Here is a 21,994-nt window from a genome sequence, read left to right as displayed (position 1 = left end):
GACTGGAGGATTCACTTGACGGATGACGCACACGACATTTACATCCTATCAACCCTCAAATTTTTGTCACATATCCGAGAATACGATATACATTCTCCTACGATATTCCTTCTCCGACCCACTCGAAGCTATTTTGGATCTACACCGTGGTCCTGCCAGGACTGGCTCACGGGACTTTGTCTGTCTGCTGTGGGTAGTGTGGCAGGTACATTGTGTATCAGGGACTTGTCTGTTGAAGCGGAGCGTTGGGGCAGTGTGGTTTTATGCAGATAAAGTATAGGTTCATTATATACGATTTAACCTTAACATAGACCGTCTTAAGTTCTAAGATGCCTTCGACGTAACGTAGTCTGTAGATAGGCCGTTAAGGCCAGTCGGTGACCTTTTTCTGCGACAGATTACTTGATCCAACGCCTGAGTTCCCCGTCCATTGTTAACTAGGTATAGCTAGATGTAAACTCAAACAAACACGCGACCGAATTCAAACCCATGCGAAGCCCCAAACGTGCAAGTCAGTCAAGTTCGGTCGAGCAAGGCCGGAGAATCAATTCAATGATGCGTTCCTTTCCACCCCCGGCATAACTAGTTTGTTCATCTGGGGCCGACTCAGATAATAAACGATACGTAGAAATGATCGACCCATGCAGTATGACCGTACCGCGATCAGATTGCAAAATTCACCCATCCATAGAGCAAATACTATGGAGAGGGCAATACCCCTTGGATAGATACCTATCTACCTACATATTTACCCTCCTCCTCTTCCTCCTCCTCCTCCTCCTCCTCCTCCTCCTCCTCCTCCTCCATAGCCATTACCCCGCCCCTACCCAGCGTTCGGGATAAAACAAGGGGGAGAACGCACTGCAGACAAGGTAAATCTAATATATTGCTTGGTCAGAGGAGTTTTTTGCTTTGGGCATACATGTTTACTTCTTTCGCTGCGGTTTTTATTCTTCAAATGGTCGTGGCTGATGTCAGTTGTGCAGATAGCAGGGGACTGTTGGTGGAAATGACTACTTTAGGTAAGCTTTCTGGTTAGCTTCGACGAATGGATGGATGGATGGATGGATGGGTGGGTGGCTGTTGGCCCTGTGGCGGGTGGAAGTAGTAACGATTTAAGCTTAAATCTATTGTGTTTTGGTACTTTGGTAGGTGTATCTTTCTAGACATATATTCAGGTACTAACTACTCCGTACACCTCAGGTAGACAACTAACAGCCTCAGGAACAGGCTAAGCTACCAAGTACCTGATTTTAGATACAGCATATCCATATCAACGGCAGTAATCCACTCTCTGAATAAATTGTCACCACACATCCAGTAGCTATGTACATCTTGTAGACAAAATGTGCGTGCACATAAACAAAGACACAAAAAATACCATCCCACCCGTATCCCAACCCAGCACGATACTAAACAGGAATAGATCACATCGTTATCCCCACCATCAGGGGCCAAAAATCCAATTCCAACGTCAAAATGACGTCATGTATGCTGTGTTTCCTTGGAATGTGGATCCCCGGCGACGCTCTATCTTGCTAGTTTTTTGCTCCCCACGCGGGTACTCCCGGTGTGGGGTCGGTATTTGTTTAGGCGTGTATTACGGGATTTGTTTTGAGCGTTAGATTACGGGCCGTGTGTATTTGGATGGATTGTGGAGGTAGGGATTTCAGATTGTTTTTTTTTTTTTTTTTTTTTTCTATTTTCCACTCCGTGGCACTTGGGGGTGGTATTTGTTGGGAGGTTTCATGTATCTGGATTCTATTGATTATCTATCGCCTGAAGTTGGAATGAAAATATATTGTAAGTGTTTTGTTTTTAAAGGTGTAGTTCGTCCATACGTACATGTAGAACTACCAGCTCGTAGCATGTAGAACTACCAGCTCGACTACCTAATTATCGTCGACCATATACTCGCCACACGAACGAGTATGCTACCCCAGCAGCACGTTACTTCTCATTTTCAGCTTATCCCGAAGCGATTAAGCTTGATCTGCCTCCTAACGATGGAACGTACCCCGAATTACCATCGAACAAACCGAGATCCACCACGATCCGAGCGACTCGCCACCTGGTTTTCTTTTTCATCCTTCTAGAATTCTTTTCGGTGGACCTGGCGTGGAAGCGATTGGTTGGTCTTGAGAATAGGACTCCCTGGTAGACAAGGTACCTGAGGTAGTGTGGACAACGACATGCTGGGTGACGGGTTATGCGCGCGGTGACTGTCCTCGGACTGGTGTCCTGGATGTTGACACTTCCCTGCTTGGGTGGATAATATACTTTGCGTTCTAGATGGGAATATGACTGTCAGTGTTTATTATGGCGGTTTCAAGATGAGTGGCTTACTGTGGGTGTAACTAGAGTGCACATATTGATTGATATTGTGAGGGAGGGTCTGGTCGGTTACCCTTTTTGATAGTAGTTTTGACGGAAGACTCATTCTACTTTTCAATTCGATTAAAGTTCGCAAAAGAATATCAGTAGAACTGATTAAAAAGAGCTGACATATCGATGAAAAGCATGATATGGAGAGTAGTAGAGAATGTGGTTCGAGACCTGCACCCCCAAGGCAGAACGCCCAGGTAAAACCGGAGATACCTTACTGACCATAGAGTCCCAAACCGTCATCAAAGACGAAAGACATAGTGTACCTAGCAAAGACCTGACGGATTCACCAGGATCTTTGACAGTCGTTCACTTTGCTTTTTACCATCTCGCACCGGTTCAACTAAACATCACATGCTTGGGAAGTTAGTGTTGAGAGATATGTAAGGAACTATCTATCTTATCATCTCGCGAATGCTAGTATTCACAAGTGCTCACCAGTAGAATCAATTACAGTCAAAACGCTCAAGATGTAAATTAAACAATTATATTGCCAGCAAATACGATTCGAGCCCGTTCTAACTATATATATAAGTATAAATAAATAAAACCCCAACTACACAGAAAGACAAAAGAAGCCTGCGTAGATCGAAAAATAAAACACGTGGAATAGAAAAAATATAGACCGGAGGTAACTGTACACGAAGTCTCCCATTCCCCAAGATACCCAAAGCCATGCCCGGCTTTGAATACCTATATCAGAAATGAAGTTCCGAAACCATCGCAGCGTTGAGCGTCATATCCTGGCGAGAGTCGTCGTCTTCTCGATGTCGTGTGTATGAGGCTCCCCACCGCTTATATCACTCGGTCGGGAAGAAGGCGGGTGGGATGCCCGTTTAGAGCAGGCCCAGGAGGCCCTGGACGTCGAGGAGGTCGCCGACGAGAGGGACACCGGCTGGGGAAACATCTTAGTTAGACACTCTTGTGCTTTGTGTTTGTTTGGATCGGGAATACTTACAGGTGGAGCCGGAGAGCTGGGAGAGGAGGTTGGTCAGGCCCTCGACCTCCAGGGCGCTGGTCTCGGCCTTCTGGACGATGCCCTCGGCGAGCTGGGTGACCTGCTCGGTGCCGTCGCGCTTGCTGACGGAGCCGGAGAGACCCTTCAGGGTGGTCTCAAGGCCAGACAGCTCTGTGGAAACAAGCGGGTTAGATCTCGGACTGGGCCACTATAATACTAGCAAAGGCGTGCAACTTACCGCTCTGGAGGTTCTTGAGCTGGGCGTTCTGGGTGATGTCACCGACCAGAGGCAGGCCGCCGAGGAGGCCGCCCAGGAGGGTCTGGACGCCGGAGACCTTCTCGGTCACCACGTTGAGCTGGCCGACGGGCAGGGAGTCGAGCGAGGAGGGGATGGCAGCGGAGTAGGCAGTGCTGGCAACGGCCAGGGAAGCGATGATTCCAGTGAACTTCATTGTGATGGTGGTTTGGTTGTTAAAGAAAGACTTTAAGTTTGGATAAAGAATGTAAGATTGCGAAGGCAAACAGAATAAGGAGTGACTGGAATGAGAGACTTGTGATTGATGGATGAAGAAGAGAAGAGCGATACAGAGCCGACCGGACTGGCCATTTTATAGTAAATGTCGACCCCGGACAGCCAGTCCCCTTTCCCCTGAATCTCCTCTCCTCTCGACTCCATTGGAATCGACATCTGTAGATCAGGGGTATCAGCAATGGAACCCCCAAGGAGGAACGGTGACGTCCTAGCAGTTCAACATCGTCGGCGTTGAGGGCAATAGGGATCAACGCGGGCGAAGTTGCCTCCCATATCGTCGCCTGGGGTCAAGGACCACACTGATTGGATTATCGCACCCCAAATCAAAGGAAGCCCCCACTAGACACTATTGCTTCGAGGCCTAAGCTCCAGGATTCTACAGAATAAGCTTTCAATCCCGTTCGGAAGACCAATTGGAAACCGCATGCCGGGGCCGCCCCACTGGTTGAGGCACTACCTTGGTGTTAGCCGCTCGGGGACAATCTCTTTCGAAGTCTCCAAGGACCCTCAATCAAACCTTACGGCATGTACTATACGCCGTAGGGGCTGGGGATAGAGGCAGCTCTGCCAATCAGGGCCTGCGTGCTCCATCATCTCCAAGTTCTCCAGTCAGTCCACGACCCATCATTCACGTGGAGGGTGGTAGCGTCTAGGCCATCCCTCTCGCCCTGAATATTGGCCTCAATAGTCTGGCGTGAAGAGACCCGCCTCCTGATTCTATAAGCATTCGAGAAATAGGAACAATCACAGGGGGTTCACTGGGGAGACGGGTCGAACCACACCAGTGATCATCTGAATGTACAGAGGAGATATGGAAGGATTGTGGACACTTCCCTCCCGTTGGTATCTTGGTATCGACGTCATATGCGATATTTTAGGTCGAACCTTAAGTGCAATAGTGAGTTTAGTGCGCGGGATCGACATTGTTCGCGGTTACCGCCCTCTTACACCCACGTTGTCGGGGAATTTTATCAGGGGATTATCCGTATCGACGGCTTTGGACGAACTGCACGAGAGGTGTTTCCGCTTCGAAAATGAGGTAGGAATAGCATAAAAATAAGAACAAATGACCTATGTTTGCCCTTTCTCTGGGCAGACTGAGTCTGATGTGATGAGAACCCGTTAGGTCGAAAGTAACTCAGGCCCGTGTCGTTAGCATGTTCCCATCCCTGCTGATCGTCTATTATCCCCCACCTTCCGTTCATCCTTATTAAATCGGATTGGCAATTCGGTCCCGCCGGGTGATGGTCGCCCAGCAGAAGATGTGGGACAGCCCATGACAACTGCCGTGGCGATCCTCTCTAATTGCGCCTTTTTGTCTCCACTGATAACCATGGCTGAAACTGGAAATCAACCGCTCCTCTCAAGGCTTCCGTGCGTTGTAGTCAGACCAGCTAGATAGGGGTCATGGAGGGATTTTTGGACAGTCCCGGAGATTGAGATCCTTGAGAGCATCGCCTCTACCTGGGTTGGAATGTGCATCCCCGTATGCTAATCCTCAAGTAATGTATGATGGATGGGTGAGCCACAGAATGATTATTGATTGGTGTGACCAAATCTAATTTTGTAGGTTTCCAGTGGCGGTATTCTCGATGGAGGCACGCCTGCGAGAGATTGGCATACGGGATAGGTTTAGACGATCGGGGAGGAACTACCTGGATCATCCTATACCAAATCCTGTCCCGCCTATGGCTCATGGCACTAGATGGGCCTCTCATGGCACTAGACGGACAGGACAATGCCAAGGACACGGGCTTTCACCGATGCTCTGGCAAAGTGCCTTGCACCGGCAAGGTCGGCAACAAACAGGTCTACCAAGCCAGTAGCTCGGAGCGACCCATAGAAATCCCAGTAATCGTCCGCGGTCTCCTTCCGTTTGTACTGCTTGGCCTTCCTTGGATCTTCTTTATCGCCAGAGATATAGAGAAGGCTGGGGTTGCCCATGACTGGAGATCATAGGTGACAGTTCCCTCCATGATCCCTTGGATTCGTTTGTCCTTGCAAGGAGATGGCCATCTCATCATTCTAGCGTAGATGTCCTAGGGGCGCACAAGGTCCCTTGATTGTGGAAAAGGGGGGCTGTGTCTATCTAGAGAGAATCCTGCCCCACAAGCAACAGCAAGAGAAGACATGGAGATTCTAGAGACCGGGAGGAAATCATGGGAATGACATGGCGGGCCATGACCTGGGAGTCGCGGCCTTAGGACGAAAGCCTGACTGCTGCACACACGACCGTGGCCTGCAATGGAACCTGTTGACTTCCACTACTTTCTTTCTCTTCTTATTAGCAGAAAAGAACCAAGTCCTCGTTTTCCATTAATTTGTGCCGACAGCTTTAAATTGCCCTCGAATATCTCTCTTTCTTGTCTGAGTGAAGTTGATTTATGCCTCGACTCGTCCACCCTCGACCTTAGCATGTCGAGAGAATATGTTGCTGAATGAAATCAGGAGAACCCCTTTCGCAAACTTTGCAATGTCCTGAGACAGCTCACTGGTCTTATTGACCAGCGCAGATTGGGGAGTTTGACGATCGCTTCAATGCTTTGCTAGATCCTTGATGGTGGAATGCCCAGGCAAACAGTTGGGACAACTAAGTTTCTGTGACTAGCATGCTGGTTCAAAAGACGTGGACCCATTTCTCTCATGATGTGCATCGCGTCCTGGACCACAGGGACGGTTCGTGGAACCAACTCGCCATTCAAATCCTCCAAAGAAAACGCGGATACGTAGTTTCACCGGAAGGCGACCATGGATGGCCCACCTCCACTGTAAAATAAGGTTGCTGTAGAAGTTAATGTTGGCTCCAGGGACGAACAACTATGGTATGATAATCCAAAGATGTCAGTGATGCTCACGGCGAAGAAATATATATATCCATATACAAAGAGAAAGGACCTGGATATCAAAATCTCACTCAGGGTCAGAAAATAATGTGCACAATTGAGGTCTCCCATAAACCAAAGCCCTTGGGGCCTTCAAGCACCTTCAGTCCGAGTAAAACCATGATTGTCAAAGGACAATGATATCAGACACGACATAGCGATGCTCTTAGGAGGCTTGTTTTGCAATTGCTAGCTCTCTACGATGTTCTGGAAAGTCACCGCAGGTGAGAGTTAACAGACTTCATCCACAATGCAAACGAGGACAATAACGGATGCGAAGGAAGGCGATTGCTGGCACTTGCAACGAGCTGACGCCCGATGATCTAACCCCCCAGATGGAATGCGGTAAAGCTCAAGGAGCCTAGGGAGACCAACGAACGGTTGGCTCATTCTGCCACAGGTGCACTCTCGTCGCGTCTTCTTGTGATAAATAGCCTTTGTTGTCCTCAAGGTCACAAAGTTGCCAAAGCTAGGCTAAGACTAGACGAAATGTGTGATATCTCAACATCTGTGCTTCATAATGTCTCGGAATAGCCCAGATGAATCTGGTTGAAAGATTGACGTTGAACAGATGTACTGAATATTGTTCATACTCTCTGCATCCAATGTATATATATAGTCGCCTGTCCCACCTACCATCAACAATTAGCGGCAACCAAGATACGGACGGTCAACGCACGGGATATAAAATCCTGGATTCCATATTAGCTTGACACAGAACAGTCCGAAGACAATGATAGTCCAGGAATGTCAGCCTCATGGAAGCAACAGGCTTGTTGTGTTTTGTTGTTGTGTCTCGATCATAACATTGCACCATGTGGATGACTCAGCAGTATGCACCAGGCAGCCGCTGACATAAGCGGGTGGTGGTTGCCCGGGTGTGCCTGAGGCGTTTAGCTCGACGCTAAGCCCGATCCGGCCAGGGTTGTCCTGTCAACGGCGGGCGCTAGTCCCGATTAGGGACATCACAACATAACAGCGGCCAGTTAGCGTGCATCGCAACTGGACCAAAACGGTCTCAACCCGCCTCGAGGTCTTTTCTCGTGCCTTTTTATCCCAGCATCCTTCACCTTTCCCTCCTTCCCCTCCCTTCGTTTCTACTTCATTGCTCCACGGCGCATCTGCTCTCTCTGTCCACCATCTTTCCCTCTCCCAGGCTTCATCGCGGGTATCTTTATTCAATTTGCCGTCGTGGGTTGCCCCCCGTTATCATCATCATCACCACTACCACCGCCACCTGCTTGGGAGTATCAACAAATCAGGCCATGATTGTTTAGACCGGTTCTATTACACTTATACTATCTCTCAGCATTGCTGGGACTGTGCACATTCTACAATAATCTACTGCGATTGCGCTGTGCAAAAGCCAGAGCTTCGATCATCACTAGGCCATTGTTTATTTTGATCTGTCGTGGTGAAACTTTATTGTCCGTGCCAGCGAACTTCCACAAGCAAAATGTCTGGGAACATCGGAGGATACGGACAGGTGATTGAGTATATTCAAGGTTCGTCTGATGCCATTTTCTCTTTCAACTGGGCTTGTGACCTCGCGTGGAGGACAGGGGACTCAAGATTGATACCCCGCGTGCATGAATCTCGTGACTGACGGCTTGGGACCTCACCAGACCGACTCTACCTCGCCTCCTATGATCATCCACCCGACTCTAGAACCCCCTTTCCATACCCCGCCGAACAGCCCAAGTCGCCAAGCAAGCGCTCCGCGCGAGCTGCCCCAGGTACTCCGGGCAGCAAGAGAAAAAGCCCCGTGTATTTCACAGTCGATGATACCCTCCTGTACAACGCCTTCCACGCGGACTTTGGCCCGCTCCACATAGGACATCTTTACCGGTTTGCTGTTCATTTCCATGAGATCCTGGGTGATCGTGACAATGCCGACCGTCCGGTGGTCTTCTATTCTAAGACGGACGCACGAAGCCGGTCCAACGCAGCATGCCTGGTCGCGTGCTACATGGTTCTCATTCAGTCCTGGCCACCGCATCTTGCTCTCGCCCCGATCGCGCAGGCGGACCCCCCTTATATGCCGTTCCGCGATGCCGGATACAGTCAAGCGGATTTTATCTTGACCATCCAAGACGTGGTTTACGGTGTATGGAAGGCGAAGGAGTACAACCTGTGCGGGCTGCGGGAGTTCAACCTTGAAGAGTATGCACCACGACCCCCCTTGATGGCCAAGAGTGAGTCTAACCGGCATTATAGATATGAGAGGTTCGAACGGGTAGACATGGGTGACTTCAACTGGGTCACACCTCACTTTTTGGCGTTCGCCTCTCCCCAGCATGAGCCCATTGCGCCAGTCCCCGCCAATACCCCCGAGTACGACGCACTTCCCTCAACAATCTCTGAAGTCCTTGCCTCTAAGCTTCCGCTACCCTTCAAAAACGTCCTGGCTCATTTTGCCTCCCGTGACGTGGGTTTGGTTGTACGGTTGAACTCTGAACTATATTCCCCTTCTTACTTCACCGCTATGGGCATCACGCATGTGGACATGATCTTTGAAGATGGCACCTGCCCTCCGTTGCCACTGGTCCGTCGGTTCATCAAGATGGCCCACGACATGATCACGGGCAAGGATCGCGGAATTGCGGTCCACTGCAAAGCGGGCCTGGGGCGGACCGGCTGTCTGATCGGTGCCTATCTGATCTACCGATATGGGTTCGCGGCCACCGAGATCATCGCGTTTATGAGATTCATGCGCCCGGGCATGGTGGTTGGCCCACAGCAACACTGGCTGCACCTGAACCAGGGCTCTTTCCGAGAATGGTGGTTTGAAGATTCCATGAAGGAGAAGTTGTCCCAGATGCAGGCTGCTCCCATCACACCGGGCAGGCCATCTGCCAAGCAACGGGCGAACCACGCCCCAGTTGCCACGCCTCCCAATAATAGCCACTCCAAGCGGTCTGCGCTGGGAGAAATCGACCATAATGAAGGCACTGGTGCGCAATCGGACGAACACCTTCCCGCTCCTACTCCCGGACAACCTCGAAAGTCACACCGGAAAGATTCTCGCCATCACCCTTACTCTCGCACCACATCGGGAAGTCTGATGGTGGAGAAAGAAGCTGGCCGGAACGGTGAGACCGCTGGTCATCGGAGCCACCGGCTCAGCAATGACAGCAGCGAGAGTGAAGAAGAAATCCAGCTCCGTTTGCTCGCAAAGCGCTCGTCCAAGTCCCCCATTGCCTCTCCCAACCAGCGATCCCCTAGCCAACGCTCCCCCGCCCAACGGTCTCCCAGCCAGCGGTCCGTCAGCTACTCGGCTACCGTGACCGCCAGCTACATGCTGAACGACGATATCCACGAAGACCGGGAGAACTGGGTGGAGGGTGCGTACGCCGCCCCGAAAACCCCCGTGAGCGCCAAGACCGGAGGTGGCGCCATCCCCATGAGCAAGGTTCGCTCCAGCCCGCGGCGAACGGCAGAAGCTCGCAGTGAATCCAGAGGGGTTCGCAAAGCCAGTGGCCGGATCGGCAGCTCGGGAAGCCCAACCCGGGTGAAATGAGACTGGACTTCTCATCTCCACTGTCTCCTCTTCTCCCTTTCTTTCTCCATTCTTTTTTGGGGAACTGGCAATATATCCTTCTTGTGTTTACATCTTATTTTGTCCCCGTAATCTTCATTTCCCTCAGCATGTTGCGCTTGCTGGGCCATGACACATTCCACCACCGGGTTATTGTTTCTAGGTGTTCCGGGTTTTGGTGTTCAGTTGGGCTGGGGTTTGTTGTTGTTGTTGTTTTTTCGGCGTCTGGTTCCGCTTTTGATGTTGATTGATGTCGAATGGCTTAGAAGCTAGCATTGAGTTCACTGGGTCGTAGTGGCCTGGGAGAGATCCGTCTTACTCTGTTAATGTGTCCACGTATATGATCTATGTCGACATGACAACCTTGTTCGATCTGAAGTAATGAACTGTAGTTTTATCTGGTCTAGTAGTTAGAGCCATGGAGCGCTTGTTCGGAGCCCTTGAATAAGAGGACGTCCTTTGATATCTTGCCTAAGAGGGTATATCATATATACACCACGAGAGCACATCCTGCGGTAGCCAAGCCATCGATCCATCCCAAGGCAACAAACAAACAAACACTTTCGATTAGACATGATAGATAGATATGTTGGGTTCTCCTCGTCTTGCTTATGGATGTTTGGGTGGATAGCTTGTGTTGGATGTTATACTACTACCTACTTACTACTCACTACTCCGTACAGTACGTACTCTTTCGTTTATGGCGGGTTGTTGATGTCCAAATAGACGGATATGACTGACTACCTACTAAGTACGTATGTTACACCACGAATTACAATTATGCAGGTACATGTATACAGTGCTTATCTATAAGTACCTAGTCGCTAACTAGTCTATAGCTCCATGTCTTTGTAATTGACCAGTCTACCTATGACCGTGCTCATCAATGTCGAGCAAGGACTAAATACGAAGTAAACCACATCAGTCAATTATTTCATGATTCTATTCATTCATTCCCGGTCAATCAGTCTAGCACGACCAATCCATAATCCATAGATATATCCAGTCCGCAATATCTACTCATCATCAAAAAAGAAAGAAAGAAAGGAAAACTTGTAGAAACTGAAAAAAAAAAAAAAAAAAAAAAGAAAAGAAATCGTTTTTATACATGACAGAAACTCATAACCATCCGTAAACCATAAACATTGCGGCAATAAAATGCGGAAGAAGGAGGAATGTACAATTTGAGGTGTTGGAAAAGGTTGATAGACGTGAGCGGGCTGAGTACTAGGATCTTTCCTTGCTCAATAGATATTGCGTGTTATTTGTAGAGGTTGTGTTTGTTGGTTGTCGTATTATTCGTTGTCGTTCGTAGGGGGTCGTAGCGTCGGGGGTAAAGTAAGATCGAAAGTCATCCAGAAACGTAAAAAAAAGAGAAAAGAAATGCCGTGACACGCGAGAAAAAAGAGAAAAAAAAAAGGAAAAAAGACATTCGCTGATCACTCCTCATCTGTCAACTGTCTGAGCATGCTCAAACTGAGGATCATCACTAGTAACCCTATCGTTACTATTACCATGAGAGCGAACCCGAACCAACCGAGCACCATTGCTGATGAGCCGACGCCACTCTTGACGCTGCCGTTGCCCATGTCTTGCGCGATTGTGCTGGCTGCCACAGACGCCGTGTGCTGCCACAGGACCGAGACCAGCACGAAAACGGAGGCCACGAAGATCAGCGCCAATGCGACCTGGGATACGGGACGCGAAGGGAAGGGCTTGATTTCCTTTTCGGAACCTTCTGTATCTGCTTCGTGCCAACCGGGAAATGTGGCCAGAAGGATGAAGCAGAAGAATGCGAGGATAACAGCAACGATTCTGGGGAGGGAAAGAGTTAGCGTGCTCCAGCTGACTTCGAGGAGAGCATGGTGTCTTACAGGAGGTACGGGAAGACCACCGCATCTTTGAATGTTGCAGCCACCCAGATCAGATTCAGTGGATCCTGGTCCACTGTAACAATCTCTGCTAATGCCGTTGCGTTCGAGTTGCAGATATAGGATCCGCCATCGGGCTGGACACAGATGCCAAAGTAGCCCACGCGAACCTCCATTTCCGCACCCCCCACAATGTTCGAAGTGGCGGTTACTACCCCAGGATCCACTTGGGCCGGGTTGAATAGAGGCTGATACTTCTCATAGTACATGGAGATGAGAAAGATGCTAGGAATCTGCGGGGAGGACGAGGAGCACCCGGCCAATAGTAAAGCTGCGACCGTTAGCGGCATTCCGACGAACGGAACAGGACACAACTCACAGAGAAGGATGATAGAGACTGCGATGATAATCATAAGAACGTGATGATAACCGATCATCGGAATGAGCCCTGGAATGCTGTGTCAGTTTCTTGCGACCTTCCGCCTCCTACTTCGACAGGGCTATAGATCTTACGGGTAAACCCGGAGCCAAATTGAATCGCCATGATGGGCGACTTGAGCACTTCTTGCTTTCCGTCACGTAGTTACACTTGGCTCACTTCTCGGGGCCCCGAGAAGGAGTTTTGGGGCGTCGATTTCGTGTTCGTCCCACCGATGCGGTGCTAGTAGTCAAGCCACGTGCAATGCCTGGGATGAATTGATCCGGCGAGATGAAGTCCACTCGAGTCCACTTGAACCCACTCCGGCGACGTGCTTGAAACTAAAGAACGTCGAGGAAGATATGCGACAGTGGTTTAGATTGGAATGAAGGGCGACGCGACCAATGGGACCGATATGAGGAAGACGTAAGGAATGCTGGTCCCCTCTGTCGCACGAGGATAGCACGACCTGGAAGAGTTGCGGATGTGGTTAGAGATCTGGATTACAGTCCCTCGTGGGTATTCCACACTATGGGGCTCAAAGATAGAGAATGCGAACGAAGGCCAAGGACAGGTTCAGGGAGTGTATAGGGAAAGAGGGGAGAGAGAGGGGGGGGGGGGGAGGAGGGAAGGGGAGCGTAGCTAGAGAATTGCTTTCTTTCGTTTCCTGCCTCCTGATTCCACAACGAGTGAAGCGCAAAGAACAATCCGGTGGCTGGGAGAGAGAGAGTACTGAGGGAAGATGATGATATGGAGACGATGGAATGAAGATCATCGCAAATGGAGGAGGCTGGGCCAACACGCTTTGTTTACACCGACCGTTCCCCGGTAACCAGACTTACACCGCCTGCCCCACTGGGTCCGCTTGAATCTCGCCCGGGCCGCCCGCTCGATCTGCCCCACCCGAGGTACCCACTAGTGCCCAAGATTATCCCAGCCTCCTTTTACGTTGCTGCCCCAAGATGAGATGACGATACCATTATGCCTTGTGATATTTATATCCTAGTATATAGTGTATCCAGACGAACAGCTGGCTCCATGTCGCCACACGATGCGTCCAAAATAGTGTATACAACGTATGTTGGCTCCCAATATTGGGCTCCCAATATGTATCCTACCATGCCATATATCAAGAACGATGCCCAATTCAATAACAAAAACAGACAGGAAGATATACCAACGCCGAGACAGCTGGAGTTGCCCAGCATCCAGTGCCTAGTAATGCATCGGGGGACCTCGAGCTATTTGCTCGTAAAGGAGAAGCGCTTCAGATCGAAAGCAGTTGATTCCCGCTCGCCGCCGTCAACTTCGTCAGGTTCTTCTTCACTATCCGGAATGATCATATCTTCACTCCCTTGGCTCTGGATAGGCTGGTCCACGATATTCCTGGAAGCGGGAGGTGTTTTCGCCGCACGAGGTGGCAAGCTGTTCAGCGAGCGTGATCGAGCGAGAGCATTGTGACCCAGGCGCTGTAGCGGGGTGAGCCGAGGGGGGGGTCCGGTCCCTCCAGCTGCAGGCCCTCGAAGACCTGTAGGGGTCATACTTCGCGGGCCCGGCGTGTCACTATCCTTGCGCTTGCTGGCCCTGTCTGAGCCCTGTTTCCCATGAGGCTGGAAGGTATATTTGGATAGCAACGTAGAGTTTTGCTTCTCCACATGATAATCCAGTACTTGGTGAAAAAGCTTGGGGTTGCTGTCGATGCTTACGGATTCCTTTGGCGGGATGGCGGTGACTTGCTGTTCGCCGGGCGTCTCCGCCGCGTCTTCCTGTTCCTCCGGGGCCTTCGAATCTTGTAAACTTCCCGGGCTTTGACTATTGGAATTATCAGGGTTGCCGGACGGGGCTCCCTTTGATTCAGTCGAAGCCTGGGATGGGTCCGGAATCTGGGACATGATATCTTCAGCCATGTCATCAGAAAACACATCCAGCGTAGACTTTCTTGCTTTCTTCGTTCGAGTGACTTTCTGCCCACTGGGACTGACTTCGTCCCCAAAGAATCGGCTGCGCGAACCGACTCGATCGGACTGGGCCTTATCTTCCGTTTCAGAGCAAAGCCGCTGTCGTTTTACCGACTGTAAGGATGTTGACTGGGAGGCATGGGCCAAGAAATTGTTCCGCTCGACACTTCGCACAAGGGGGCTGGACACGCGGCGGGATTGTGCCATGGATGGAGCGGACCGGGGGACGCCCAGGCCAGCCGTCGCAGGACTACTGTCCCAGGAGCTGTTCGCATGGCGTTGCAGAAGCCGCTGCTGGCTTGGGGACGGAGACATAGTATTGGGATCAAGCTCAGCCAGTGGCGTGCGCTTCGGTGTGAAGAATGAACTGATGGGTTTATTCGGTTTCAATTCGGCCGACGATCCCAGCGTCTGCCGGCGATTGACGCCCATAGCCAGCTTGCGTTCAGCCAGCTTGCTTGGCGAAAGTGTCTTGAGGACAAGAGGCTCTTTGGTCGTGGGATGCAATTCGCCAGAAGAGACCCCTCTCGCGACCTCGGGGTCCATATCAGCTCCGATGTACGGCAGTTCGTCCAGATTGATATTGTCGGCAGGCGCGGTTAGTGTGACTAGTTTCGCGGCATTTGGACAGAATACTCGCTGGTACAGGAATGTTAGCTCCGCCTGCCTGAAGTTTCGGAGATAATCAGTCGGAACATGATATTGGCTTTCGAATTGAAGCGCACGCAGCGCCTTGTCCACGTTCTTGTATTTGCGAATGCTTCGGTAGGCAGTCTTCAGACCGAGCTTCGGGATATTGGCCAAGTAATCGCATCCGCTGAGGATACACATCCGCCGGAAGTCGGCATCCGTCCATCCTATCAAGCTAACCTCTCGGCACGCAGTGAAGTCGGCCCGGTTGATTTCGATACAATCCCCGTGCTGGTCCAATTTGGATAGCAGTCTTCTTGCGCCAAACACAAGCATATCGGAGTCCTCCGATATGATACCACTGATTACCCCCTGGCGTTCAAGGTAGACGAGCTGAGCATCCGCCTCATATGGCGCCACAACGTACTGGACGTTCAACTTTTTGAGCTCCTCGATCAATTGACGGGCCATCAGCGGAGTCACATCCACGGCCTTCTGGAGTTCCTGGTAGGCTTCCGCGATTCGCCCCTTCCGTTGAAGCTCCAGCCCAAGAGCCTTACTCTGCTGACGTCTCTGCTGACGATCACACTCTGTTCCAGCCTTGCTAGGCAAGTCATCTCCATCGAAAACGAGATACGGGATCACGCCGAAGTAGAGTAACATGCGAACTCGGTTGAGGACGAAGTCAATGTGCCTGAATGGTAGTCAGTAAGTCGCCCGCGATACCATGTTCTCCGGAGTCACAGACTTTGTTGTAGGCCTATCAAGGACGAGATCGACCGCGCAAGCGACCGTGCCGCGATGTAGCCATCCGTACGCATCCACCCCAAGAGCTTGCCCGCTAAACTTCTTCAGATGGCAAGGCTTCTGGATCGATTTGAGAAGACCATGTAGTCCTGATCATGACGATTAAACAGTTAGTAGACGTCATCAACAACCACGCGTGGAGACAACTTTACCTTTGATGCCCATGATTGCCCTGGCACCTTGGCAAGGGCAGAATATCCTCGACGATAATTCACACGGACATGAGTAGATGGGGTCCAGGAGCTGACTGCTTGGAGTACCGATTAGACAGGGATGAAGCGGACTGGACCCCAGGACGACCGACGACCTGAAGTGGCAACGAGACTGGAATGCTGGACTGGTGATTCGAGTCCTAGTTGATTGACCCCAGTAATGATCGGACGCGACGCGATGGGAGAACCTCCGTTGTGATTGGCTGATCTCGACCGTCAGGGCGGTAACTCCGCCAGACAGGTGTCGTTGTCTTCACCGCCTCACTTCTGCCCGCCAAACCGGAAAAAGAGAAAGAATTTACATTTATCTTTACGAACAATTTTTGCTTGATAATAGCAAGAGTCCTTACGTTGGGGTGGATCATTGGAGAAAGTGACTGGTATTGGCCAAATAGCTGAGGAAATAACACAATACCAACATTTATACGCCTAGTATGTAAGGTAGCCATCATAAACGCCATAACTTCATGAATCAGATAGGAAGAATGCGACACATGCTGTGGTATAGCAGATTTGAGGAAAGGACGACCGCGGTCAAAGAAGACGGTCGGTTTATGACATCCCCCCCGGTGGGAAAGCCGATGGTTGCTTATTTCCGTCCTTGGTGAGCCGAATGAATTTCATGGCGCTGAGGGCGGACCAATCTCCATTCCACGAGGCAAGAGCCTTGACCCCATCCACATGGCTTAAATCGGGCAGCCAGAACCCATTTTGGAACTCTTTGTTCTCGACATCGGTTCGCTGCAAGAGCGCCTCTTCGCGCCGGGTGGGGGGTCGGCCTTTCCGTCGTTCGCTTTGTAGTTGCTCGATTTCGGGAACGCTGCGATTGATATATCTAGAAGACGGGATATTATTAGAATGAGACCACGCGGTTATCAAATTGAGAAATCCGTGACTAGGCACAAACCTGACAGCTAAATCCTTCATCTCGTTATCTGAAAAGGCACCGGCTTCGGCGGGAACAATTTCATGGAAATATTTAATGCGGTCCACTGGAAATTTGTTAGAGAACTCTTCTCCCACTGCATGACCAGACTCGTCGATAAGAGGCGATACGTACTGTATGATTGTCTGCCCCGCGCCATAGTCGCATGTACTCGCGACACTCGATCGTCTCGCGCATTGGCTCGGCGCAATCTCTTCGCATCTCTGCTGTTCTCATGGAGTGCTCCAATAGAGCCTCGCTTCTTGGAGATATGTTTGTGGACTTTATTGAGTGCCACCGGCATCGTGAATATGATTATAGTGGTATAGATGTTTGTATGAGGGAAAAATTCAGTAAAGATTGACCTGACAAGTTGATGCGATCGCAGTAATCTAATTTCCGTCTCTTTTCCTCTCTTTTCTCTTTTAGGATTTTTTCCTGTTCGGGAGGAGCTGCGGGTCTTGGCGGTGGACCGATCTGCCAACTCTCGGGATGGCAAAATACATCACATCATTGTCCCGTTCTTTTCCTTCCGCATTTTCTCCCATCGCCATATCTCGTCAACACTCATCTCTTTACCTCGATTCTCTCCCACCATCCGTCAAAATGCTGTCGCTTCGCGCTTTCACCCGTACTGTTCCTCGCACCGTGTCGCGGTCAATTGCGACCACCGCTCGCGCTTCCTTCCGTCCCGTTGCTGCCGTCCCCAAGAACACCTTCCTGCAATCTTCGCTGAAGCAGGTTACGAAGCCCGCATATGCTGCTTTCTCTACTTCCAGCGCTTTCAAGCAGGCCGAAGGTAAGATATAAAGCATACTGGTTTATGAAAATGCGCACGGTTCGGGTCGCAAGAAGGAAAAAGCTCTGTCATCTGGGAGATGCTAGCGCGACCCCGGATTTGAGTTTTTTCTTTTTTCTGATTCTACTCCATCGGAACTTCATATATGACCCAGGCTAACCATTGCTTTGAATCTTGTGCAGGCGACTTCGAGCTCGCTGCGAAGCTTGAGGATGAACTGAAGCACGAGAAGGCTTCTGGTCTCCAGGACCTGGAGGCCTCTGTCCAGAACGTCCAGTACGTTCTTCAGAACAACTCCTGGGAGGTACGCGTAGCATGTCTACTCCGGATTCGTTGGACCTGGCTAATAGCTTCCGCAAATTAGGTCAAGGACGTCCCCGGTGAGCAGGAGGTAGTGTTGTCTAAGAAGCTCGGCAACGAGGAGTGAGTATTTCGCTCTTGCGACATCCTACTTTCGCGGACATAGACCGGTCCTAACAATATCTGTTCCGTGGTAGGATCCGTCTCACCTTCACCGTCGCCGATATCCAGAACCTGAGCGAACAAGAGGACTTCGATGATGCCGCTCTTTCGGATGAGGACTTCCAGGGCATCAACCAGGGCCGTGGTGGCAACGTTTCCCAGCAACCCGAAGACAGCGTTGCGCCCGCGGACCGTGATGCGGAGGACCTGGAGCCGAGCTTCCCTGCTCGCGTCAACGTCACCATCGAGAAGCCTGGAAACGGCTCTCTGCTGATCCAGACTGTTGCCCAGGACGGTCTGTTCCAGATCGAGGAGATTTCGTACTTCTCGAAGCCCGATTTGGCCCACGCCCAGACCGCCGAGAAGGACTGGGCCCGCCAGAGCCTGTATGCTGGTCCTCCTTTCGAGAACTTGGATGAGGATCTGCAGAACTTCCTGGAGCGCTACATGGAGGAGCGCGGCGTCAACGCCGAGCTGGCCAACATGATCCCCGATTACATCCAGGTTAAGGAGCAGAAGGAATATGTCCGTTGGCTCGAGAGTAAGTTGCCCCGAGTCTTATATACCTGATCAATATCTAATACTTTGCTTTACAGGTGTCAAGAACTTCGTCTCTGCCTAAGTTTAGACTGTATACGGCCCTAGGCCGTGCAGTTCAACCAGAGCTCGCTTTTCTTGCCTATTGGATTAATGGTTTAGTGTGGAAAGATGTTATGCGTCATTGTTTTGTTGTGCCGTTAGCTCAACCGTCGCTGCATACGCCAAATCTTTGGACGACCTCCTAATCCGTGATCACTGATCAGTCTCCACACGTGTATCAATATTATAGAAATGAATGGAATACCAATTTGTAATTATTGACCGGTTCGCTCATGACGTGTCACAAGGCTGCTGCCAGGAGGATCATACGATGCATTGGACTGCCGAGGCTGTATTAGACTGAGAATATGGGAGACGACATCGTTGATTTAGTAATAACAGGCCATTTCACAATCTGCCATTATGCTATTCATATCGAGAGAGATATACCACTAAACTGAAAAAGCTCGGACCTAAAGAACAAGAAAAACCCAACGCCATGTTAGTGGATCGAAGTGAAGATGCGCAAACGCCCAAACCCGCTCAAGTCAAGAAAAACCTAAACTAGCCCAAGGCCAAACAAGAAAATCCAATCGTAAATCCGTATACAGCACCAAGAGCAGCCTCTAAAACTCCATGCATTCCGTTTTCGCCTCGGAAGTCTCGTCGTTCCGCTCCCGCTTGCCCGTGCGCTCTTCCTTGTGCAGCGCGGCGATGAACGAGCGGAAGTACTCGACGTAGGGCTTCAGGCTGGTCTTCTCGTAGTCCTGCAGCTTGCGACTGCCGCGGGCGTCGGAATCGTTGGGAACGCTGCTCTCGCCCTCGGGATGATGATCGGCGCTCGCGTGACTGGGGGGATGTTGCGCGTCGTAGCTGTCGATCTCGGATAGTAATTCCGTGACGGTGGGCACGGTAAGGGGGTTGAATTCTTCGGCTCTGCGGTGGTCGATGGGGACACAGATCTTGCCTGTGCCGGGGTGAATGACGAAGGGGCTTTTCAGCAAATGGATCATCTTTTTGCTGACTTCGGAATCAAGACGCGGGTATGTGTACTCTAGGACGATGTCCTGTTTAGCGTCGCGCAGTGTGGTTGGGTTCAGCGTGCTGCTTTTGCCTGTCTTGGCGAGCGCGTCGATGTCGGCCCATTTGCTGGGGCTTGATCGGCCCGGGGAGGACTCCCATTTCCTGCGCAGTGCGTCGCTGAGGGTCTTGTCGGGGAGCAGGCTGAGGAGATGCTCTGCTTGCTCGGGGCTGAGGAAGGTATCTTGGTCGTCTAGCGTGGTCTGTGCGAAGTGATGTTTGAGGATATCGAGACTGCGGGTCAGATGCGGGTGCAGCGGCCGCTTCAGGTTGACGCGCTTGCCGTTGGAGGACCCTCCCCGGACGATATCCAAGTATCCTGCGATGGCCCTGCGGCGGTCATCCGGCAGGCTACGGGCGCGGGGGTCGCACACCCAAGCGTGCGCTCCACGACGACCCGAGTAGACCCACAGGATGTGCTCAAAGCCGAAGTCCTCTCGGAGAGCAGCGTCGACGACTTTGATGGCCATTGTGACGAACGCCCAGCATTTTTCACAGATGTTTGCCTTCGCACAGCACGAACGGATATCGTCGTAGTCTGTCAAATCAATATCAAACACCATCTCTTTGGACACGGGCTTCATTTGACCGCCGCGCAACGTCTTTCGATCCCGGGGGTTGGTGTTGTAGACTGGTCCGATTTCGAAACGAGATGGGTTCATCCTAAGGATGTCTTTTCGGAATCTGTCGCATGTTCAGGTCAGGCCACAGCACTCATCACATCTTCGGATCGTTGCTACCTACAGGTCTGCCGTGGCGTACGACTGGTATCGCAGATAAGCATCGTTTTGCAGTGTCAGCGCGAACTCGCGGTTCCCAAAATCCGGCGACGGAATGATCCCATGGTTTAGCCACTGGAACAGATATCGGAATGGAAAGAGACGCTGGTAGAATGCCAGCATCGTGTCGGTGTCAACTCCAACCGGCTGAGGAGCAGGGCTAGATAGGGTCAGTTAGTTCACTACTTCGTTCCACCAGAACAAGCGGACTGCACTCACACTGAAGCCTCTACAGCCCTCTTTGCATCCGGCGCACTGGAAGACGGGAATTCATCATCGTCGTCACCATCAAAAAGGAGATCTGCTAGCTTGTCGCCTGCCGGTTCATTTGGTTGCACCCTGGAACCAGCACCCTCGGCGGGTGTTGTCTCTGCATTGGGGGCATCGGGGAGAATTTCCGCATCATTCGGATGGGAGGGGGCGCCATCTGCAGACATTGAATGAGGCATTGCGGCGGAGTGTGGTTTGATGTAGTCATTCAGGTCTACGGCCTTGTCCAAGTATTTCCCCAGAAGCCATTAACGCGTCCCTCGTGACGCGTTCCGCGGTCCGCGTTACCATGGGCTTGGAGCCCCTAAGCCCTAAGCCCTAAGCCAGAGAGAGAGCAACAACAGATGACTAAGGCAACAAAAATCATGTGACCTGGCTGACTCGTGACTGCGGCACCACTCCCGAATCGTCGTTGTACATCTGGTCCATCGTGCATATCGCGGGATCCACCATGACATGGTCTCGATCCAAGATCCTTTACCGCAAACGGCCTGGCAACCGTTACCTTTACCTCCACTCCGACCTTGTGTGCCTACTCATCACTTCCTGCTCTGCTACTCTTGGGTTGTACTCAACCATTTCTCTTGTGATATCCACCCAAGGAACCTGTTTTACTGTGCCTTGGTTTGCAGCTACGTCCCTGCAGGCACCTTCTCTCAGGTTCCATTCACCGGATGCAGGGTGTCTTTGACCTGATGTCTATGGGTGAGTGGATGATGCCTACAAGCTCTGGCCATCCATTTTCTGGTTCCCTAGGTATCATTCCTTGGATGTTGCCACCGATCGCTAGGTACCACACTCGATCCAGAGTCCAATGGATTGGACAATCATGTACAGTTGGGACCACCTTTGAATCCTGCCATTCAAGGCCCGGGATCAGGCAATAGTGGACTCGAGAGAGACAATGTC

The 21,994-nt window shown here is 51.1% G+C and overlaps 7 protein-coding genes across 7 annotated transcripts; 2 read left to right on the top strand and 5 right to left on the bottom strand.

Annotated features, from left to right (window-relative positions):
- Positions 1-3,102: 3,102 nt before the first annotated feature.
- On the bottom strand, positions 3,103-3,936 carry P168DRAFT_300847 (uncharacterized protein). Its single transcript, XM_024838473.1, has 3 exons — positions 3,582-3,936; positions 3,344-3,514; positions 3,103-3,280 (listed from the first exon to the last, which is right to left on the bottom strand). Exons 1-3 carry the CDS (start codon positions 3,793-3,795, stop codon positions 3,222-3,224), a joined length of 444 nt encoding a protein of 147 aa, XP_024696680.1. The 5' UTR covers positions 3,796-3,936; the 3' UTR covers positions 3,103-3,221.
- Positions 3,937-7,841: 3,905 nt separating this feature from the next.
- Positions 7,842-10,650, top strand: cdcA (phosphoprotein phosphatase CDC14). The gene is made up of 2 exons (XM_024838472.1): positions 7,842-8,262; positions 8,383-10,650. The coding sequence occupies exons 1-2, from the start codon at positions 8,214-8,216 to the stop codon at positions 10,275-10,277; spliced, it is 1,944 nt and encodes a 647-aa protein (XP_024696679.1). The 5' UTR covers positions 7,842-8,213; the 3' UTR covers positions 10,278-10,650.
- A 710-nt stretch (positions 10,651-11,360) lies between these two features.
- P168DRAFT_246335 (Fig1 domain-containing protein) lies at positions 11,361-13,206 on the bottom strand. The gene is made up of 4 exons (XM_024834041.1): positions 12,680-13,206; positions 12,546-12,614; positions 12,170-12,497; positions 11,361-12,110 (listed from the first exon to the last, which is right to left on the bottom strand). The coding sequence occupies exons 1-4, from the start codon at positions 12,708-12,710 to the stop codon at positions 11,735-11,737; spliced, it is 804 nt and encodes a 267-aa protein (XP_024696678.1). The 5' UTR covers positions 12,711-13,206; the 3' UTR covers positions 11,361-11,734.
- A 365-nt stretch (positions 13,207-13,571) lies between these two features.
- On the bottom strand, positions 13,572-16,317 carry P168DRAFT_262188 (putative exonuclease). Its single transcript, XM_024834733.1, has 3 exons — positions 16,132-16,317; positions 15,921-16,068; positions 13,572-15,866 (listed from the first exon to the last, which is right to left on the bottom strand). Exons 1-3 carry the CDS (start codon positions 16,142-16,144, stop codon positions 13,826-13,828), a joined length of 2,202 nt encoding a protein of 733 aa, XP_024696677.1. The 5' UTR covers positions 16,145-16,317; the 3' UTR covers positions 13,572-13,825.
- Positions 16,318-16,521: 204 nt separating this feature from the next.
- P168DRAFT_8007 (translation machinery-associated protein 16) lies at positions 16,522-17,514 on the bottom strand. The gene is made up of 3 exons (XM_024842155.1): positions 17,252-17,514; positions 17,099-17,183; positions 16,522-17,026 (listed from the first exon to the last, which is right to left on the bottom strand). The coding sequence occupies exons 1-3, from the start codon at positions 17,418-17,420 to the stop codon at positions 16,744-16,746; spliced, it is 537 nt and encodes a 178-aa protein (XP_024696676.1). The 5' UTR covers positions 17,421-17,514; the 3' UTR covers positions 16,522-16,743.
- Position 17,515: 1 nt separating this feature from the next.
- On the top strand, positions 17,516-19,238 carry P168DRAFT_286238 (MAM33 family protein). Its single transcript, XM_024836310.1, has 5 exons — positions 17,516-17,915; positions 18,098-18,219; positions 18,280-18,338; positions 18,413-18,918; positions 18,974-19,238. The coding sequence occupies exons 1-5, from the start codon at positions 17,723-17,725 to the stop codon at positions 18,997-18,999; spliced, it is 906 nt and encodes a 301-aa protein (XP_024696675.1). The 5' UTR covers positions 17,516-17,722; the 3' UTR covers positions 19,000-19,238.
- P168DRAFT_286235 (DNA primase subunit PRI1) lies at positions 19,228-21,296 on the bottom strand. Its single transcript, XM_024836309.1, has 3 exons — positions 21,035-21,296; positions 20,781-20,975; positions 19,228-20,720 (listed from the first exon to the last, which is right to left on the bottom strand). The coding sequence occupies exons 1-3, from the start codon at positions 21,262-21,264 to the stop codon at positions 19,583-19,585; spliced, it is 1,563 nt and encodes a 520-aa protein (XP_024696674.1). The 5' UTR covers positions 21,265-21,296; the 3' UTR covers positions 19,228-19,582.
- Positions 21,297-21,994: the final 698 nt, after the last annotated feature.

The sequence above is a fragment of the Aspergillus campestris genome (assembly GCF_002847485.1).
Source record: "Aspergillus campestris IBT 28561 chromosome Unknown P168scaffold_1, whole genome shotgun sequence".
NCBI classification, from domain to species: Eukaryota; Fungi; Ascomycota; class Eurotiomycetes; order Eurotiales; family Aspergillaceae; genus Aspergillus; species Aspergillus campestris.
The sequence above is the reverse complement of the archived record's forward strand: the minus strand, read 5'-3'. Positions and strand labels throughout refer to the sequence as shown.

What these genes read in the sequence shown, in the direction of transcription:
- P168DRAFT_300847 (XM_024838473.1), bottom strand. Translation starts at nt 3,795, where the DNA reads ATGAAGTTCACTGGAATCATCGCTTCCCTGGCCGTTGCCAGCACTGCC. An exon ending in GCTCAAGAACCTCCAGAGCG is followed by an intron (nt 3,515 to 3,581) that starts GTAAGTTGCACG and finishes TTGTTTCCACAG; the next exon opens with AGCTGTCTGGCCTTGAGACC. An exon ending in CCAGCTCTCCGGCTCCACCT is followed by an intron (nt 3,281 to 3,343) that starts GTAAGTATTCCC and finishes ATGTTTCCCCAG; the next exon opens with CCGGTGTCCCTCTCGTCGGC.
- cdcA (XM_024838472.1), top strand. Translation starts at nt 8,214, where the DNA reads ATGTCTGGGAACATCGGAGGATACGGACAGGTGATTGAGTATATTCAA. An exon ending in GGTGATTGAGTATATTCAAG is followed by an intron (nt 8,263 to 8,382) that starts GTTCGTCTGATG and finishes GGACCTCACCAG; the next exon opens with ACCGACTCTACCTCGCCTCC.
- P168DRAFT_246335 (XM_024834041.1), bottom strand. Translation starts at nt 12,710, where the DNA reads ATGGCGATTCAATTTGGCTCCGGGTTTACCC. An exon ending in ATTTGGCTCCGGGTTTACCC is followed by an intron (nt 12,615 to 12,679) that starts GTAAGATCTATA and finishes ACAGCATTCCAG; the next exon opens with GGCTCATTCCGATGATCGGT. An exon ending in GTGGTCTTCCCGTACCTCCT is followed by an intron (nt 12,111 to 12,169) that starts GTAAGACACCAT and finishes TTCCCTCCCCAG; the next exon opens with AATCGTTGCTGTTATCCTCG.
- P168DRAFT_262188 (XM_024834733.1), bottom strand. An exon ending in CTTGATAGGCCTACAACAAA is followed by an intron (nt 15,867 to 15,920) that starts GTCTGTGACTCC and finishes ACTACCATTCAG; the next exon opens with GCACATTGACTTCGTCCTCA.
- P168DRAFT_8007 (XM_024842155.1), bottom strand. Translation starts at nt 17,420, where the DNA reads ATGCCGGTGGCACTCAATAAAGTCCACAAACATATCTCCAAGAAGCGA. An exon ending in GCGGGGCAGACAATCATACA is followed by an intron (nt 17,184 to 17,251) that starts GTACGTATCGCC and finishes ACAAATTTCCAG; the next exon opens with TGGACCGCATTAAATATTTC. An exon ending in ATGAAGGATTTAGCTGTCAG is followed by an intron (nt 17,027 to 17,098) that starts GTTTGTGCCTAG and finishes CCCGTCTTCTAG; the next exon opens with ATATATCAATCGCAGCGTTC.
- P168DRAFT_286238 (XM_024836310.1), top strand. Translation starts at nt 17,723, where the DNA reads ATGCTGTCGCTTCGCGCTTTCACCCGTACTGTTCCTCGCACCGTGTCG. An exon ending in AAGAAGCTCGGCAACGAGGA is followed by an intron (nt 18,339 to 18,412) that starts GTGAGTATTTCG and finishes GTTCCGTGGTAG; the next exon opens with GATCCGTCTCACCTTCACCG. An exon ending in ATATGTCCGTTGGCTCGAGA is followed by an intron (nt 18,919 to 18,973) that starts GTAAGTTGCCCC and finishes TTTGCTTTACAG; the next exon opens with GTGTCAAGAACTTCGTCTCT.
- P168DRAFT_286235 (XM_024836309.1), bottom strand. Translation starts at nt 21,264, where the DNA reads ATGCCTCATTCAATGTCTGCAGATGGCGCCCCCTCCCATCCGAATGAT. An exon ending in AGGGCTGTAGAGGCTTCAGT is followed by an intron (nt 20,976 to 21,034) that starts GTGAGTGCAGTC and finishes GACCCTATCTAG; the next exon opens with CCCTGCTCCTCAGCCGGTTG. An exon ending in TCGTACGCCACGGCAGACCT is followed by an intron (nt 20,721 to 20,780) that starts GTAGGTAGCAAC and finishes AACATGCGACAG; the next exon opens with ATTCCGAAAAGACATCCTTA.